General features: G+C 42.3%; 1 protein-coding gene across 1 annotated transcript in view; it reads left to right on the top strand.

Moving 5' to 3' along the window:
• The window catches only part of NEDD9 (neural precursor cell expressed, developmentally down-regulated 9), a 39848-nt gene extending 23783 nt beyond the window's left edge, over positions 1–16065 (top strand). The window contains exons 3-7 of the mRNA XM_074899675.1: positions 8585–8686; positions 9873–9974; positions 10413–11636; positions 11978–12067; positions 13452–16065. Coding sequence (XP_074755776.1) covers positions 8585–8686; positions 9873–9974; positions 10413–11636; positions 11978–12067; positions 13452–13961 — 2028 coding nt within the window. The 3' untranslated portion in view covers positions 13962–16065. The remainder of the gene's footprint in view (positions 1–8584; positions 8687–9872; positions 9975–10412; positions 11637–11977; positions 12068–13451) is intronic.
• Positions 16066–17797: the final 1732 nt, after the last annotated feature.

The following is a 17797-nucleotide window of genomic DNA, read 5'->3' as shown; positions in this document are numbered from 1 at the left end:
ATTAAAATTAGTTATTGGACTGAACCAAACTTGTTTGCGAGCCTTTAGGCTTTGATGTCATTCACAACAGCAAGACCACTCTCTGCCCTACCTGTCCCAGCACCTCATCTTCCCATCCTTTTTCTTTATTTCCTCTTCTCTGCCAAACCTGCCCTAAGTTTAGGCTTCCATCTTTGAGACAAGGCAGGCGTAGTATTACCAGCATAGAAAACAAGGACATGTTTGCCAAATGGTTCTTCACAGAGCAACCTTTTTAAAGTGGGAAGACTAGACAGAATGGGATGGCCAAAAGGAAGACGCTGCTTTAAGTATTTATCATGGGCAAGATACAAAAACACTGAGGTGCTGAGTTTCACCACACACTTCTCATGAATTAAAACTCCAGCTCAAACTTAATCATGGGTTTCCAGAGAATGCTTTATCAGATAAATATATTTCTCTACCAGAAGAGCTTATCACACAAAAATTTGGGGATTTTGTTTCTCCCTAAGATCCATCCACACACGTTTGTTTCAGAGTTCATGCCTGTTCTATCATCAGTACTGTAACATGTCAGCTCATTAGCCCTGTTGGCCAACACATGCATAAATGGTGATGTCACTGTCTGTCTAAAAATGACTAATTGTCATGGGGATGGCACTAGCAAAACTTGCACTAAGAGTATTGGACAAGTATCCTCTTTCACACTTCTCTTAAAAGTGCTGATAATTTAATAATAACAGGTATGTTTTGTTCATCCCTCCTTTTCCTCTCAAAAATAATGGGACATCCTCAGAAATGTTGGCTTGACTCTTTTTAATCACATTTTATAAGCAAGAATGACTCCACCAGAACCTAGGAAATACCCCTTTCAGTCAGCCTTGCAATTCAAGGCCAGCCAGCACCAAGTCTGTTCCACTGAAGCAAGCAGAAATGTTCCTCATAACACAACTGGCAGAAAGCCCTAGAGCTGATGTGAGCAAGAGCAAGATCAGGTCACGAAAGCATCATTAAAAGAAAAGAATAAACCCAGGAAAATTTTGTCAGTGGCAAAGTTGTTGAGGTTTATTGTGCCTTGTACTGTTCATTTGTAAGATCTGTAGAGAGATGGACCTTTGTATCTGCATGTAGTTTGTGATCGTGAACGCCAGCAGCAAACAAAAATTAAACACCATAATCCAAAACTACAGCTTACGCAACTCAGCACCATTCCATTACACTTAATACAACCCCGTCACCTTATATTATTTGGAGCTTAGGTCATTTATGTAACACCATAGATTTAACCCCCCCAAAAAAAGTTGTTTGGAAAGACAATAAACCTGCACTTTAGATTTAGGAAAAATATAAAACTGAATAAATTTTAAATTGATTTCATAACTTCTGCTGTACATCTTCAAGACTCACAACCCAAAACTTGCATAAATCTGGTTGAAATATGGTCTCAAAAGGAGAAAAGTATAACACCCATTTTCGTTACTTGTTGCTATTTGTATTACAATACCACGAGGGCATTTTAAGATTGGGCATCTACTGGTGAGGCACTTCAGACACACACATTTAAAAGTTTGTTTAAATCCCTGAGCCTGCAAAGTTAAGCATTTTTAATTCAATGCACCATGAATCAGCGGCATCTGGACATGCTTTAACCCTGAGAGCATGTACAGTTACATCAGGAAAGCAGATCTTCATATGTATGTGAAAGTCTTGGGAACATACAGACATAAAGCACAGAATAAGCAGGTATTTTGAAGATGGAAACATCAAGAACTGTGAATCACTTCTCTATCAGGGTAGCATTTTTCACATATCCTTATCTTCACACATCTTGAATCTTACTTCTCAGAAAATTCACTGGGGAACACCCGATCAAAGACAAGTGGCGGTGTCACTATGTGTGTTGCTACCACATTTCTTTCCGCCATGCAGTAGAGCTGATAACTCAGCCCAGGAAAAAGAATACAGTAATTTCTGTTGATTTCCTCTTGCCTTGCAAAAATGTCTGGACTCACAGCACTAGAAACAATTCAGAGTTGCAGCTGTAAGCCTGGTGCATTAGAACACACACCTCTATAGGTTTCCTCCCCACTTTCAGCTTGCGAGCCTTGATCAAAAGCTCTCCAACAGTTCAGTCTTGGCAGAAAATACTCAACTAGAGCATTTTATAGTAGTCTAATGTTCATACATTATTTAGGTTAAAGAGTTATGATTCCATAATCCTAAAACCTATAGCAACTTAAAAAAACATAAATATTTATAAGAACTGGTATCCTTAGCACATGGGAGAATGAAATCCCAATTTTTACTCACCAGCAGCTGGGAAGCTGGGAAACACATTGTATGTCATAGTATATAGCAAATAGTAAGCCAAGGCTACTGCTTCATAAAAACTTTTTTTTTTTTTTTTACAGCAGACAATACCAAATGATACAATAGGTATTACTGTCAGGAAATTCATTATCAGTCACTGGAAATCTTGATGCAGCTTGCAGAAGACAGGAGAGGAAACTATGTACTTTCTGCAAAAAAGGACAGAGTTTTGACCAGCTAGCCAAGTTCTTCCAAATACCCAGATTACCTTAGAGACTCTATTCTTTAACACAACCTTCTTGCAGTTCAACTTAGCCACAGAACCTTTCACAAGAAAAAACATGTAAGGAAACACACCTAGCTGCCTAAGTACGTACAGCAAAACATAAAGGGCCAAGAGGCGGCTCACTGCCTGATCCAGCATCGTTCAATGGCTCCTGCCACTGCCTTCCATAGGACTAGGTTATTTTCCCCTTAATTCTCTCTCTCTTAAAATTTCCCGATTTTCTCTTTAGCTATTTCATTCTCCTTACAAGCCTAAGGAAGCACAGGTAGCTACTGTATATCTGCCTAGGATATTAGGAACAGAATTTCAACAACTAAGAGTTTTGTATTATATTTACAGAAATACTTTAAAAGAGAAATTTGTTCTTTTTCCTTTACTTACATTTTGATTCATTTTTCCCTTATCCAAGCTTTATCACAGCCTCATTTTACACACCACCACTTGGCTTCCTCCAGAGCAGGACTCTTCCCAGGGTGAGCTACAGCTGATTTTAATAGACACAGGACTGACAGGTGAGATTAGCAGCAGTTGATGGCAGGAGCTCATCCACTGCTGAGAGTTAGCCATGGGGTGAAGAGAGCATTATGGGAGGAAATATATTTTAATACAATTCTTCATCCAGATTGAAAATAAACATAAAAAATTTATGTCACGTGACTCTATTTTCCACCTCCAAAAAGCACTGATCTATTTTAAAAGCAGTCAGTAGGGTCTTGGGGTTAAGAGGCCATGCTGCGAATAGCAAGCTGCCCTTTTCAGCTCCCCTGTCTGCCCATGGTTTGGCTGGGACGAGGTGTTGCAAAGGTGCAACATACCTCTGCTTCGGTTCTCTCACCTGGTAAACTTGTTTCCCATCTTTCTGCATATCAAGCATTGCTGATCATGGGAACAGGCTGAATTCCGCCCTCCACAGTGCTGCTATAAATTCAGAGTAATTCTGTTGGCTTCAGTAGGTTTATTTGCTCTTTGACCTTGTTAAACAATGTAAACTACAGTATTTTGCATCTGCTATAAGCATGAAAACTGTCTTGTTGCTGCCTTAGTTAGGAATGTTCTCTATTGCAGCCTAATGTCCATTTTAATCCTGTAAGAAATAGAAGGGAGGTTTTTTCCTTATATTTAAGGAAGAAGGATTTAATGAACCACAGGACTGGATATTTTGCAAAGTACATGCACATTCAGCTCTTTTTCTTGGTTATGAACACGCCATTGGCATGGAAAAGTCCCAAGTAATTACTTTTAGAAGAGCTTGGTCTTCAGCAAGAACAGAACAAACTTTCTGTTCAATTCTCTTTGTTTTGCAGTATTGAAAGTTTGAAGTAGGCTCATTACATGTTTCACCAGACCCAGACCTGGTCCCCCTTAGTTGCTCTGCATGGATTAAGTGGTTAACAGTGTTTTGAGAATGTTGGGCTAGATAGTTTGTGGGAACACCATCTGTTCCCTTTAACATGTAAACAAGGAAAATTGCTGGTTTGAAATGCAGGATTATTTAAACTTGGATGACCACAGGCGTTCTTAAAAGAGAAGAGGTAAAAGGAAGAAGAATCCTCATGAGGTCTGAAGTTTAGTGACATTTGTTAGGAAATAAATTCCCAAGTACCAGATGGGGCTGCTATTCCTGTTCCAGAAGTGGAAGAAGGAGAACTTTTCTTTAGTATCCACCTCCTTTCTTCTGAAATCCATCTACAAAACTAAACTGCCACTGAACATTCAAATCCATAAAAAATGCTTCAACAATGTGTTGAAAGGGCTGAGCATCCTGTTCAGAAGCAGCAAGTTAATTTAATTTATTTATGGATGAATACCCAAAATCAAAAGTTACTTCTGAAAACACTAGGTTTGGTACCTTTCTTACTTCACCTACCAGCTACCTCCCTCTTCCTCCTACAGAAGAAGCAGTGTGACTACATGGCCTGGCTTCCCATGTGAGGTCATGTCTTGGGGACAGATGTTCCACATTTTCACTTTGGCAGGTAGCATGGGTTTTCTTTTAATTACTGTTACAAAATGTTCACTCAAGATGTGTTTTGGGGATGAGCTGCTTCTGTTCTGAAATAACTAGAAACAGGCAGTCCAGAGGCACGTTTAACCTTATGAAAAGTGTTGGAAGGGAAGAGCAAGTGAAGGTACAACAGTAAATGTTCTTGTACTCAGTGCAGACCAGATCAGCATTTGTAGAGGATTTTGTCATTAAATCACTCAAAACGTGTTGTTGCTGGATAATAATCTTCACGCAGGAAAATACACCTGAGTCACAATGAGAAGAAAGTTGTCTTTCATGTTATCAACAAACCTTGGGTGCTGCTGGGTTTCTTAAAGTCCTGTTTTCTGTCTTTTGTATGGCTTTTTCAGATGCCTGAAAAGGAGCAGACATAAAAGCCTTTTTATGTCTGCATTTTTATTTGGAAAATAAATGCCACCTTAAGCAGAGTGCACTACTAAGCACAGCCTTGCAGACAGCTCGGGTCTTCTGTCTGCAGTCACCCATGTAGGCAGGCTGTACTGATGAATACCTAGAATCAGACACTTCACATTTTAACCTCTCGCCTCCTTTGACAACAGCTGGAAGCACCCAGAGCAGGGGTTTGTTTCACCCAGATAAAGTAGTGACTCTGCTTGGTCATTAACTTCCTGTTAGTCAAGCCTGGGAAAGAGCGAAAGTGTCAAGATACAATGATAAAGAAGGTCCTGCAGCTCTGAGTGAAACTGGCTTCCTTTATCTGGCCAGTCTAGCTTTATTGTAGTTATTTACGATTGTATCACAGCACAGTAAATAAAAGCAACAGCCCTGTAGGACTGTAAACCTTTCATATAGCATCTGGTATGTCAACCTTTTTTGAAAAATGGGAAAGGCCTCTCAAGATGAACTACAAGAATAACTGTAACTGCATGATATTCCTGTATGCAGAGTGAGGGAGAATCTTTCTGTAAATACTGGGCATGAGCACAGCTTCTCCTCCAGTTGTGTTACAGGCTCCACGGTGTAAGGATATCATCTGCTCTGCCACCAAGGCTTCTTTCTACACAAACAAAGTGTCATGTTTACTTCTAACAACAAGAGTAAGTGGTTTGATTGTGCATGCTTAGGGACATGATTTAGTGGTGGACTTGGCAGTGTTAGGTTTACGGTTGTACTCTGTGATCTTAAAGGTCTTGTCTAACCTATGATTCTGTGCCTTATTACCTGTGCTCAACTCCCTCTTTTTATATATATATATATATTTATATTAGAGACCTGTGACTTTGCGTTTGCTCATGGAAGTTAATTCTCTAATGGAGCAAGGAGAGAGTGATGGTGTCTTGTATCCTGAATGAGTTTAGGCATGAGATGGGTAAGGACAGTTATTGTGAGCCTGTGTAAAAGTGCTTCTCCGAAGTGCTGTGCAAACCTTGGAGAACTGAGGTGCCATAAAGCTTCTACCAGAGGTGACATACATTGCCTCCATGGGCAGGACTGTGGAAGCAACAGATATCTGAGTCCTAGAGATCTGGTCAAATCCTGATCTTACTCCTGCCCTGGATTTAGGATAGAGTTCAGCTTCTGGAGTAGACCACGACTGAGCAAGGGTTTTTTGAGCCTGACGCAGCCTGTCTCCCACCTTGTCTGACTGGGCCATGGTGAGCAGGTAGAGCAGAGCCAAACTGCAGTGGTGCACCAGTTCTCCCCGCTTCTAGGGCTGGTGGGGGGCCTCTGGTCACCTGTCGTGAACAGTCTGTTTTTTTCTCTGGGATGGTCAAGCAGTTTCCCGGCATATTAGCAAGCAGCCTAATGCCTTCATGGAGATGGGCTGCCCGGGAAACAGCCCTTTGTTTTTACTGTTTAGCATTGTCTGTTCTCCTGGGGGATCATTTTTACTTTTGTTTTTACTTTTTAGCATTGTCTGTTCTCCTGGGGGATCATTTTTAAACACCCAATGACTCATTATTGAAGCAATGCCACGGTTGTAATTTTGGAGCCCCTGGAAGGAACTTCTGAGTAAACATTTCTTAAAACCAAATCCTTCTGTTTCTGACTTGGGTGGAAAGCGTTTGACTAGCAGCACCCAACTGAAGAAAAAAGAAAAACCTGCAAAAAATATACAGTGAACTGTGCTGGTCTGATCACTAGCTCACACTGTCACAAAAGGCATGAAGAAGTGGTGTTGGTACAAGTTAGAAGTTTCTCAGGCAAACAAAATAATCCCAGTATTACATGAGAGTGGCCTGGGAGGGATAATGTTTGGAGTGATCCATTATGGAAAGTTTCCAGTAACTTAAGGGAGAACTTTCTGGAAAGTTTTGTCTGCAGGTACCTTTTACAGTGCAGTAGGTGACTGTGAGAGAGGAATGGTCTGTCCTAAATTCACTAAATTTTTAGATTCTTTTAAAAGAACTCTTATGTATGTAAGCCTTTAATAGGTGAAAAATAAATAAAATAAACCCCATATGGAGTTCAGCTTCTCTCATAGGTAGCAAACTGACCCAGCACTCTGGAGACCGTATTGCTTCCAGTTCCTGTCCTCTGATGCTAATTCAAGGAAAACCAGCTACAAAAGCTGCTGTCTTCCCCTCCTGCCAGGCAAGGATGTTCCTCCCTCACCGAAGACACAGGCAGGCAGTGCAGTGGCCAGTGCTACCAGGCCTTGGGCTACTGACATTGAATCAGACCTGTTCTGTATGCTGGTATGGCAGTCACCTCAGGGGGAAAATCCAGTGATTGTTATGTGGTACAGGGCCAGAGATTACACAGCAATACTTGGGTAGAAAGAAGAAAAGGCTGTGGTGTTAACATAGCAGAGAGGGGGTAGCAGGTTAGCATCAGGGACTTGTCCAGCAGACCTCAGTCAAGCAGAACTCGTGGTGAAATCTGGCCAGGATGCTAGGATTCCTTACACCAAAAACTGTTAAAGGATCTTTAAGGAGCATTTGAGCAGAAACTCTATTCTATGTCTTGCATACATTTCTAAAGACAGTTAGGTAACTGTGGTACAGAATTCTTCCCAGCTGAGTAAAAAGCCACATCTTACATGGGCCTATGTAATTTGCCATTTTATGCCTTTGGGTTACAGTATTTATATTTTTTGATCTAAATAGCACCAGCAGAGGTTAAGATGTCAGCATTTCCACTATAAACCCAGCTCTTTTGTGGGGTTAGGTAACATTTTTTTACACCATGCTGTACTGAAATTCTGCCGTGGAGATGCTGTCCAAGACATAAGGTATTTATTTTTCGCCAGATTTTATTTGAAGTCATTATGGTAGTTAATGGTTTAGAAAATGACAAAAAATGTAAATTGTAAGATTTTTCTTTCAGAGGCTGTTCTTGCATTATGTACTTCAAGAATGGCTTAACATTTCCTATCTCTTAGCTGCTAATATAGACAAACCAAACAGACACAGCAAAATTGAATGTCCCCCTTTGGAAGGTTTAAGCATGGCCTTTCCATGTAAAGAGTTTCCAAAGCCACAGCTCACACGCAGTTATCCAGGATGTTGTGCTGTGGAGCACAGTAAAGCACGACATCCTGCTGGAGTAGGTGAGAAATACCCTCAGGAGCAAAGAGGTAGGCTTCCGGAGCCCAAACGTTGTATTTTGACCCTCTGTCAGTAAGTGGGGACACTCAACACCTCAGCAGGATCAGCATGTACGTAGCCCTGATCTCAGTGAGTGGGTGGTGTAACCATCGCCTCATGTAGTCTGTGCTAATGGGTGCTCAATGAGAAGAAGGGACCAAGCTCTCTTAGACCTGCTGGGGAATCTGTGCTTGACAAACAGAAGACACCGTAGCACTAGCAAGCAGCTGTGTCGGAACTGGTCTGGGAAGGAAAAGATGGTGCATTTGTAACTACTAACAGTCATTTTGCAATGTTCAACTGTCAGAAGTATATGCAGATTTGTGTTACTAACATTGCCACATAAAGTGTGAATGTTAGTAGTACTGGATTGTTTATACCCTGTGCAGTTACAGAGAGAACATGCCAAAATCCTCAGAGACTTATGTTTTCTCTTTTTCTTTTATCCCACAGGTAATAACTCCAGTCAGGTCAGGACAAGGTTATGTTTATGAATTCCCTTCCAAATACCAGAAGGATACCTACGATATCCCCCCTGTTCGCCCTCTCCAAGGGGTAGGTACCAATAAAACTGCCAGCAGCATTGATAGGGCACAAAAGGTGATGAATTTCTACCAGGAGTTTAGGAGCAAATCAAGTTCTCTCATTTCGGAGAGAAAATATGTTTTAATTAGATGCTGTGGCTTATTCACAGAGCACAGAAGTATTTCAAAGTTGTATTTGATGTTGACTAAGAGTTGGCAGCACACCAAACGTAGAAGTCCTATTTGTTTTCTGTGTTTTGATCAAAGAGTATATCTAAACAGAATAAACTTGCTGCCTGGGAACAATTTATTTTCCCCTTACTTTGTTGTTGCATAGTTGACAGTAATTCACTCAGGGTAAAATTATCGCCTAGATGAACAGCTACTATGCAGGGAGTTGTTTTCACCACATATCTACTGCACCATGTCACTGAACTTGAAATATGTCTTTGTTCTGGGGAACACCCTTAGCATTCAATCCCCAAGACCACAGACATCTGGAGTGGATGCTTGCAGGACCTGTAACTCAACAACCCTGCATCTCACCATGGCTCTCTAGGGAACAGCCTTGAAGCCCACCAGTACATAACACAGACTGACACCGAATGGCTGGATCTGTTGCCAAGTCTGGCTTAAGAGACATTCAGACAGTGGCCTCAGATCACACGCGGAACCCACTGTAACGTAGGACCTGCCACCGCATGGAACTCTTGAAACATCTGACAGCTGTCCTCTCTGCTAGTAGGACAGCTCACGCTTGCACCTGATAAAGCAGATAGGCGATGCTGACAGGGGCAGCCTTAATTTCAGAGAGTTTAGTGTGTACTAGTACAAGCTTATTCCTCAACCCCTCTAATCTCTATCAGTAAGGGTATGATCACTTCTGGTCACACAAATATACTGCTCCCCTGTTGACCCCAATAGGTATCTGTAATAGACTGGCCTTGATTTAACTCTCAGGATAAAAGTCAGCTGTGACTTCATCTCTCCAGCCTGTTGTTCACACAGTTGCCCAGAGGGGACCTAGCAAAGTGCATTTCCTCCTACCTGTCCGAAATGCCAGGTAAATCCAGGCGGCTCTCCAATATAAAATGAAGTTGAAGAGCTCTGATTATCTTCAGGCTGATTGAGAGGAGACATGGAAACAAGAAAACTCATCTGAGATCAGAACTTCCCTGAGGTGACCTGTTTCTGTAACCAGTGTATTCTTTCTTTAGATATATGACATTCCCCCCACATCGGTTAAGGGGCCTGCACTTCCAGTTCCCATGGGAGAAGCAAAAGCTTTAGGAGTCTATGACATACCACCTGCCAAAGGGGTAAGCATTACACTGTTTTGACAAGATTTTTATGTTTGACCAAAGACATGTTTAAACAACCGTTCATCTGTGATCGTGAAGAAAAAGGAGATTCAGTACTTTAAAGATTTCCTTAGATTTTTAAACTGTTAAAACTATAAAGTGAAGCACTGCATCGAAATTATTAACGTTATGGAGTGTGAATTGATAATTAGACCTACATTATATTGTGTCAGCATGCTGCCTTTTAAAATTTTGCTACTTATCAGAACCTGCATGAAGATGAATGTTAAAAAATGAGATATTAAAACTGATGCTCAGTCAAACTCAGAATAAGTAGCTGACTCCAGGAAAGTCAATGATAGATCTGCCATCCCAGCATTTCATAGGCCATATGAAAGATGGAAAATATTTTGCTATTCTAGCCAAAGGTTTCATGGTTTGCTTTCTGTGATTCAGGTCTATGCTACACCTCCATCTGCATGCCGAGATGATACAGGCCTGAGGGAAAATTTGCAGGATTTTTCATCTGCAGTGGGCCACAGTGTAAGACCAGAAGGAGTATATGATATACCTCCTCCCATCACCAAAGCAACTGGGAAAGAACTTAATAAATTTTCTCCTGAGAGCCTCCTATTGCCAGATGGAGCGCCACAGAAACAGAATGTTTATGACATCCCTATGAACCATCAAAACCATTTTCTTGGACAGCAAATTGCACCTCAGAAAGATGTTTATGATACCCCAAGGGGAATTGCATTCCCAGGACAACAGACAGGACTCAGTGAAAGTCTCATGCCAGAAGGAAGAGAAGGTGTATATGATGTGCCACCACCAGTCCTCCAAGACACTAAAGGCTTACAGGATGTGACTGATGGGATAAATAGGTTGTCTTTCTCCAGCACAGGAAGCACAAGGAGTAACATGTCCACGTCTTCAACAACATCCAAAGACTCTTCTTTCTCAGCATCAACTGCACAGGACAAAAGACTAATCCTTGATCCAGACACTGCTATAGAGAGGCTTTATCACCTCCAGCAGATGGTGGAAATGGCTGTTAATAACCTCATGGCCTTCATTACAGCAGACTGGCGGTCTTATGGATATATGGAGAAACACATCAATGAAATTCACACAGCTGTGGATAAGGTAGAGCAGTCGCTGCTGGAGTACCTCCAGTTTGCAAAAGGATCAGCAGCCAATGCTTCCTGCCTTCCCGAGTTCAGCCTCCTTAACAAAATGAAGAGAGAGGTGCAAAGGCTGGAGGACTCTTACCAGATCCTTACCCAAACCAGTCACGACTTGAACAGCTACAACTGGTCTTTGAACGTTCTAGCTGTCAACAGACTGCAGAACAAGTGTGATGACCTGGATCGGTTTGTTATGGTGGCAAGGACAGTCCCGGACGATGCCAAGCAACTGACCACTACCATCAGTGTCAATGCAGAGGTGCTCTTCAAACAGACGTTGAGCAGCTCACGTTTCAAAACCGTACCAGAGAGTATCATGAATGCTCCTGACTATGTATATGACAACCCTCATATGCAGCGTCACGGAGAAAAAGCACAGAACCACTGCAGTTCCCTTCCTCCGCTCCTGAGTAAAGGTCAGCACCCTCACAGTACCACCAGTGAGAGCTCAGAAAAGAGCTGGATGGATGACTACGATTATGTTCACCTGCAGGTAAGTAAACCTTGTTCTGCACAAGGCCAAGTAAGAGCTGTCTGTGGTTTTTGCAGAAGCTGTTTGCAGGAACGTAGCGATTGGACTGTCACACTCATACCGTATTCAGGAGTAATTTCACCAGGGTGATTACTTCCTCTCAAATAGGACTGTTATATACATAATAACAATAGCCTTTTGCTCTGCCACACTGTCCTTTTCTTCTCTATGCTCTTAGTGGTGCACTATTAGTGAAAAAGTGAAAAAGCCAATATAAAGAAGCATGTTATTTGACCTACAAGTTGTCATTTAGCTCAGGAGTGGTTTTGATTTAACACAGTGTCTTATGTTATACAAAACAGGGGAAAGAAGAGTTTGAAAGACAACAGAAGGAGCTGCTAGAAAAAGAAAATATCATCAAGCAGAGCAAACTGGAGCTAGAGCACCATCAGGTATGTTCACTCAGGTGCAATAATCACGTTGAAATGCAGTGTTCCTTGCACACAGGGAGCACTAGTCAAATAAAGCAGGAGGGGCCCCTCCCTTAGCAGTGTGCAGCTGCTAGCATCATGGCTGTGAGGTGTGCCCCAGTACCAGCACACACAGTTGGAAAGTCCCAGGTGCTAGATGGTGAAGATGGCAGGTTTGAGGTCTTGGCTAAACAGCAGCTCTAGGTTAGTTTCTTTCCAAGGGGGATTTGTGCCCATCAGGCTCCACCATTAATGGATTTATCAAGGCAAAGTAAAGGACAGGCACTGTGACGTTCCAAATGGGAAATGGTGAGCATCAGGATTTTAGCACCTTCCTGGCCCTGTGCATATGTGTCAGTGATTGCTTATGCCAAAGAAATCTTAAGTGTTTCCTGCAGAGTAGCTATTCTGAAGATTAGCCTCTCTGCCCTGTTCATTTCCTTGTTGCCACTTCGTAACTGAGTGGAAGCACAGCCACAGCTCTCAGTGTTTAAAACTACATCTCTTGTGGCAGGAATAAGCCTTTCCCTTGAAAACAATTTCCAAGCATCTCAGTTGAAGAAACTAATTATTTTTTTATACCATGCACCATTGTGGTGGGCCCAGTGCATACATATAATAAAAAGCAGTCTCTATCACCAGAAGTTTACGACAGAGGAGAAACAGACCTCTGCATCATCTCACAGTGGGTCAGTCACAAAGCCAGCTGGACAACTTGGCTTTCCTGACCTACAGCCCAGTGCCTTAATTACTTGACTGCACTGAATACATGTGCCACTTGGACATCAGCAAACGTCAATACCGTCAACTTACATACTGTGCTTAACATCACTTAGAATGCTAAAAAAGTAGGTCGTACAAGGTAGAAGGCTCTCACTTTGGCCCCGTATTAATTCTTCAATATGTTGTTGCTGCATTGTATGGCAGAAAATTGTACAAGCAATGTGGAGGTGAGAGTTAAAGGTTTGTCATCTCAAAATCCCACAGAGATGGCAGCTTTTTAAAGATTGTGTAGGAGTCATTGCCACTTGGATCCATCTCTCTCACTTGACATTTCAGAGTATTCCAAATGAGCAACAGTCTGTAAATTCAGGAGTCTATTTTTTTTTTTTTTAAAAAAAAGCAAATAAAGTACTTTAGATGTTTTTCTCTTCTGAACTCTGCGTATTTGGATTTATGGTAACCAAAGTACTTGATTACCCCTCACTCTCTAGAATAAAAGATCTTAGAAAAAACATATATACTACTTTTTCTTTAGCACGAGGTCAATCTAGGATACCCGGGAGTGTCCTGAGGCATAAGGTGAAGTTGCAATACATAACGTCTTATGAGAATATTCTTTGAAGAGAGCCTTTTTGTCTTTCAGATCAATCAGTTTCAACGTCTGGAGCAAGAGATCACAAAGCCAGTAGAGAATGATATCTCAAAATGGAAGCCACCTCAAGCTCTCCAGACTGCAAACAGCACTGCCACCTCCCGTGACAGCCAGCTGCTTTTATTCTATTCTGACCAATGCGAGACTCACTTCAACTCCCTCCTAAACGCCATTGATGCTTTTTTCAGTTGCGTCAACACTTCTCAGCCCCCCCGGATCTTTGTGGCTCACAGCAAATTTGTCATTTTGAGCGCTCACAAACTTGTCTTCATCGGGGACACGCTCACGAGGCAAGTGACGACTCAGGACATACGCAACAAAATGATGAACTCCAGCAACCAGTTGTGTGAACTGCTGAAGAGTGTTGTTCTGGCTACCAAGATGGCTGCCTTGCATTACCCCAACACAGCGGCCCTGCAGAAGATGGTGGACCGGGTAACGGAGCTGTCACGTCACGCACAGTTGTTCAAACTCTCACTGGTCCAGATGGCATCCTTATGAAACCTGCTGGAATCCAATCCACGAGCAGCAAAACAGAAAAGCAAACGAACTGGAGCTATTGTTTTGTAAATGTTACCATTTATTTTTTTTAGATTTTTTTATGAAATCTTTTAAATACATACTTATGCATTAGAGAATCTAATGAAATCAGGGATCTGGGAATATATGTGGTTCTGTATTATATTTCTAATACACATTTAGAGTTGTATACACTGCGTATATGTATATATTGCTACATTCCCTAAAACATCAATTAAGCACCTTAAAAATTACGCGTCAGGTAAACAGTGCATATATTTTTTATATACTGCCTGTTTCCTCAGTATATTTGTTAACTGGATGCTGCACTCCATCTTGATTTTCATTCCATCTGGATTTTGGCACATGGACTTGGTTGTGAAACCTACTTGTAGCAATCCATGAAGCAAGTGTAATGGTTCTCATAGAACTCCATTCCCTTCTTAGAAATTACTTTCTATAGGTTAATTCCATGAAATTTAACTCTCCTCTTGATGTTACTTTGTTATGTACAGCATTTGATCATTCTGACTAGCATGTATGTGCAACTGCAACAAGCAACACATCAAGGAAAGTGTACAGCATTTGGGAGAAAAGCATTCTTAGGCCGTGCAAGAAACAGACCTTCGGAGGAGGAGGGCAGAGGCGTATATATTTAATATCTTCTGGCATTCAAATTTTGCTGTTTCTAATTGTGCATCATGGGATTTCAAAACGTGGATGGATTCCCAGCGATGTAAATTCATACATGTTTACCTTGTATGTCCTTGCTTTGGCAATTAAGTTAAACAGTCAGGCTCGAAAGCCTTGTTGTTCATGGACTCTGAGTTATCCTGAGAGCATCCCAGGATCCACCGGGCTCATCACTGAGGATGCAGATGAGCAACATCTCAAAAGATCAGTCCCTTCCAGAGGGATTAACGTACAAATCATAATTTGCATGGAAAGAAAACAGCTTAATTTGAAATAACAGATATTTAAACATCTCTATAGCATATACATGGTTTAATGAAGAAGTAGCACTTATTTTTCTAGGACGTATTGTTGGGAATTAATTGCATCTACTTCAGTTCTGACTTTCATTTAACTATTGGGCTTTTTTCCAAATTCTGTTGCATAGGTGCTGGTCTTTCTGCACTACACTGTTGCCAAAAATGACCTCCTGTTTTAACAAGGCCTTTCCATACACATAGTCCTGCCCAGTAATTTTCAATTGAGACCCTTAAAAATTGTTAGCAGAGTGGTAGACTCCTTTAGAAATGTAATGTATGCTGTCTGCTCCAAAAGATGTAGAAGCTTATTTGTCTTCACTGCTTTTGTGAACCCTCTAAAAGTAAGTCACAGAACACCCTTTGCCTGTGGCCCTCAGACTAAAAGCCATGCTGTAAAGCAAGCAGTAGCTTGGGTAAATTCCAGGTGATTCTGGCATTCTTAAAGCAGGAGCAGTACTGCCCTTGGATAATTCAGGGTGGTCCCATATTGGTGTGGTCAGAGTGTTTGGATCAGCAAGCAGAACACTGGTAAATATGCAGTTGTGAGACCAGCAGTACCTAGAAAACAGGCACTTCTGCCTAATTTCTCACTTTCCCAGTTTGTATCTGAACACGTGCCTTATGGAAATGGGATTTGTTGTCTTAGGGAACAAAACCATTTCAGCAGTATATGAAGTCTTGCAGCCTTAATGTATTGTCTCACAGTGAAGACTGCTTTCAGCTACCATAACATTGCTTCCAGAGCCTACAGAATGTTTCTGGAAGCACAGAAGGAGCCAGCACAACCTCAGCTGGCCCAGAATCTGCTCCAGGGCTTGACTCTGGCGTAACACCCAGAAAGGACAGTTACACTATCTTAGCCAATAACCGGTTGCTGACAAGCAGTCCATGTTTAACCTGTTTTGTACTAGTGGGGTGTTTGAGACTCTTTTGGATTTCCGTGTCCATTTTTCTCACTGTATACTCTTAGAAAGTGAAAACGTATTTTGAAGCTTAGTGGTTATGTTAGTTTAAGCTCTCAAAAGGAGAACCTTCATTGCAAGCCTGTATTATAGTTTGCTGTCTTGTAGAGAGTAATTTTGAAATGATTAAATGACTAGGTTTTTTTACATAAAAAGGCAGCTCTTAGTCTCATTTTTGCTTGTTTTCAGAGTCCTCTAAGCATACTAAAAGGAAATACTGCTGCTTGCTAATACTATCCCAGCTGTTCTGAAATAAGGAGTTAACTTTCCACTGATCAGTGCTTACAGCTTGAAGTGAAAACGAACATGAGGGTATAAGAGAAGGGACAGACAGTTTCTCTGCCTGCCCAGAAGCAGGTGAAGCATTTATCCAACTCAGCTACACAAGGCATCAAGTCCAAAATACAACCATCAGAGTCTACAGTGCACCAGGCCACACTCCTGCCCCCTTCCCGGTGTCTGTTCCTGCTGCGCGAGCTGCATCCCCAACCACCTCATCGTGGCAGGGGTTCTTGAGGCAAATGGGGCAGCTCCTCTCAGCACAGTCCCACAAGAAGGCGGGGCGGCAGGACACAGATGTGACTGTCCACCCATTCTGGCCTGCACTCGCTGGTGAGGCCGTGGTCCACGCAGGAACTGGAAGAGCAACTTTGCTCCATGTAGCTATCCTTCTCCCCCGGCCCAGTGGTAAGAGCACCCTTCTTCTGCTATGTGACAAGCTGAGCATTATCTGGGCCTGGGTTCCATCTGAAACAACCATGTGACTTTAAGGATCACAGGGTCTTTTCCAAAAGCTACTTTCCTATTTCACTGTTGCCGAGGCATTGCCCAACACCCTGGGTGTGCAAGGGGAGAAAAAGCCTGGGGGTGGCTCTCTGCTTATGCCAGTTCACGGCTGCCAATGAGAGATGTTTCTGCTGGGGAGCATAAAGTGCCATGAAAACCTCAAGGAGCAAAGTGCCTGGTCTGGCTCGTTGCATCCTCACAAGGGGGCAGCTGGTGATGCAGGGCTGCTTTCCCCAGCATGCTCCATTTTGTTCCTCTGCTAAATTTAAAAAGGTCAACTAACAACAAAGAAGGGAGTGGACAACCAAAATGGTTCAGAATAGAAAACAGAGCCTCTTCGTTCTCCTCCCTGAGCCACAGTGTCCCCATGTAGTTGCCAAGAAACTGCTGCTGTTTGGCAACCAATTGTTCACCACTGCAGAATGAGTGTCTGGTGTCCAGTGTGGGAAAAAAGTTAGCCTCACACTAGTGGCAAATGCAGAACACACTTGGCTCCTTACTCCAGACATTAAATAAATACTAATTCATACTAATTAGAAAAATGCTCCCTTTCTCTTCCAGTGAAGGAGAAAGAGGAGAGACAAAAGCCACCCTTGAAGAGGGCAGGTTTTAGAGAAATTATCAATTCACACTGGTACATGACAGGACATATGTCATTGCACCCCAAACTGTACAACCCCTGCTGCTACCTCAACCATTTCTTGCAGGCCAGGGCTGCACAACTTCTGTTTTCATCAGCTTTGTGTTGCTGCCATCTTGGCAAACCCACTGTCATTTGCCATTGCAGCAAAGCCAGTGCGGGTGAAGGAAACCAAATTCACACACCATTGCATGATGCTACATTACACCCCAGCACCTTCACATCCCCTGTAATTTCTAGACCCCAGAGCTTTTGGCACTCTCCAACATGTACATCTGGGTTACATTTCAGAAACGTCCCTCCCACATCTACTGCTAGTGGTGTTCAGAGTATTGCGCTACACCGGTAACACCTTCCTTTTGCCCACAAGCCAAGCATCTGTAGCTGTTCTGCTCCAAATCCAGGTTTTCCCTGTTGAACCCCACTTCCAGGCTGCCT

Source organism: Athene noctua, chromosome 2 (assembly GCF_965140245.1).
Source record: "Athene noctua chromosome 2, bAthNoc1.hap1.1, whole genome shotgun sequence".
NCBI lineage: Eukaryota > Metazoa > Chordata > Aves > Strigiformes > Strigidae > Athene > Athene noctua.
Note: the sequence above shows the minus strand (reverse complement) of the source record. Positions and strands in the feature narration are given on the sequence as shown.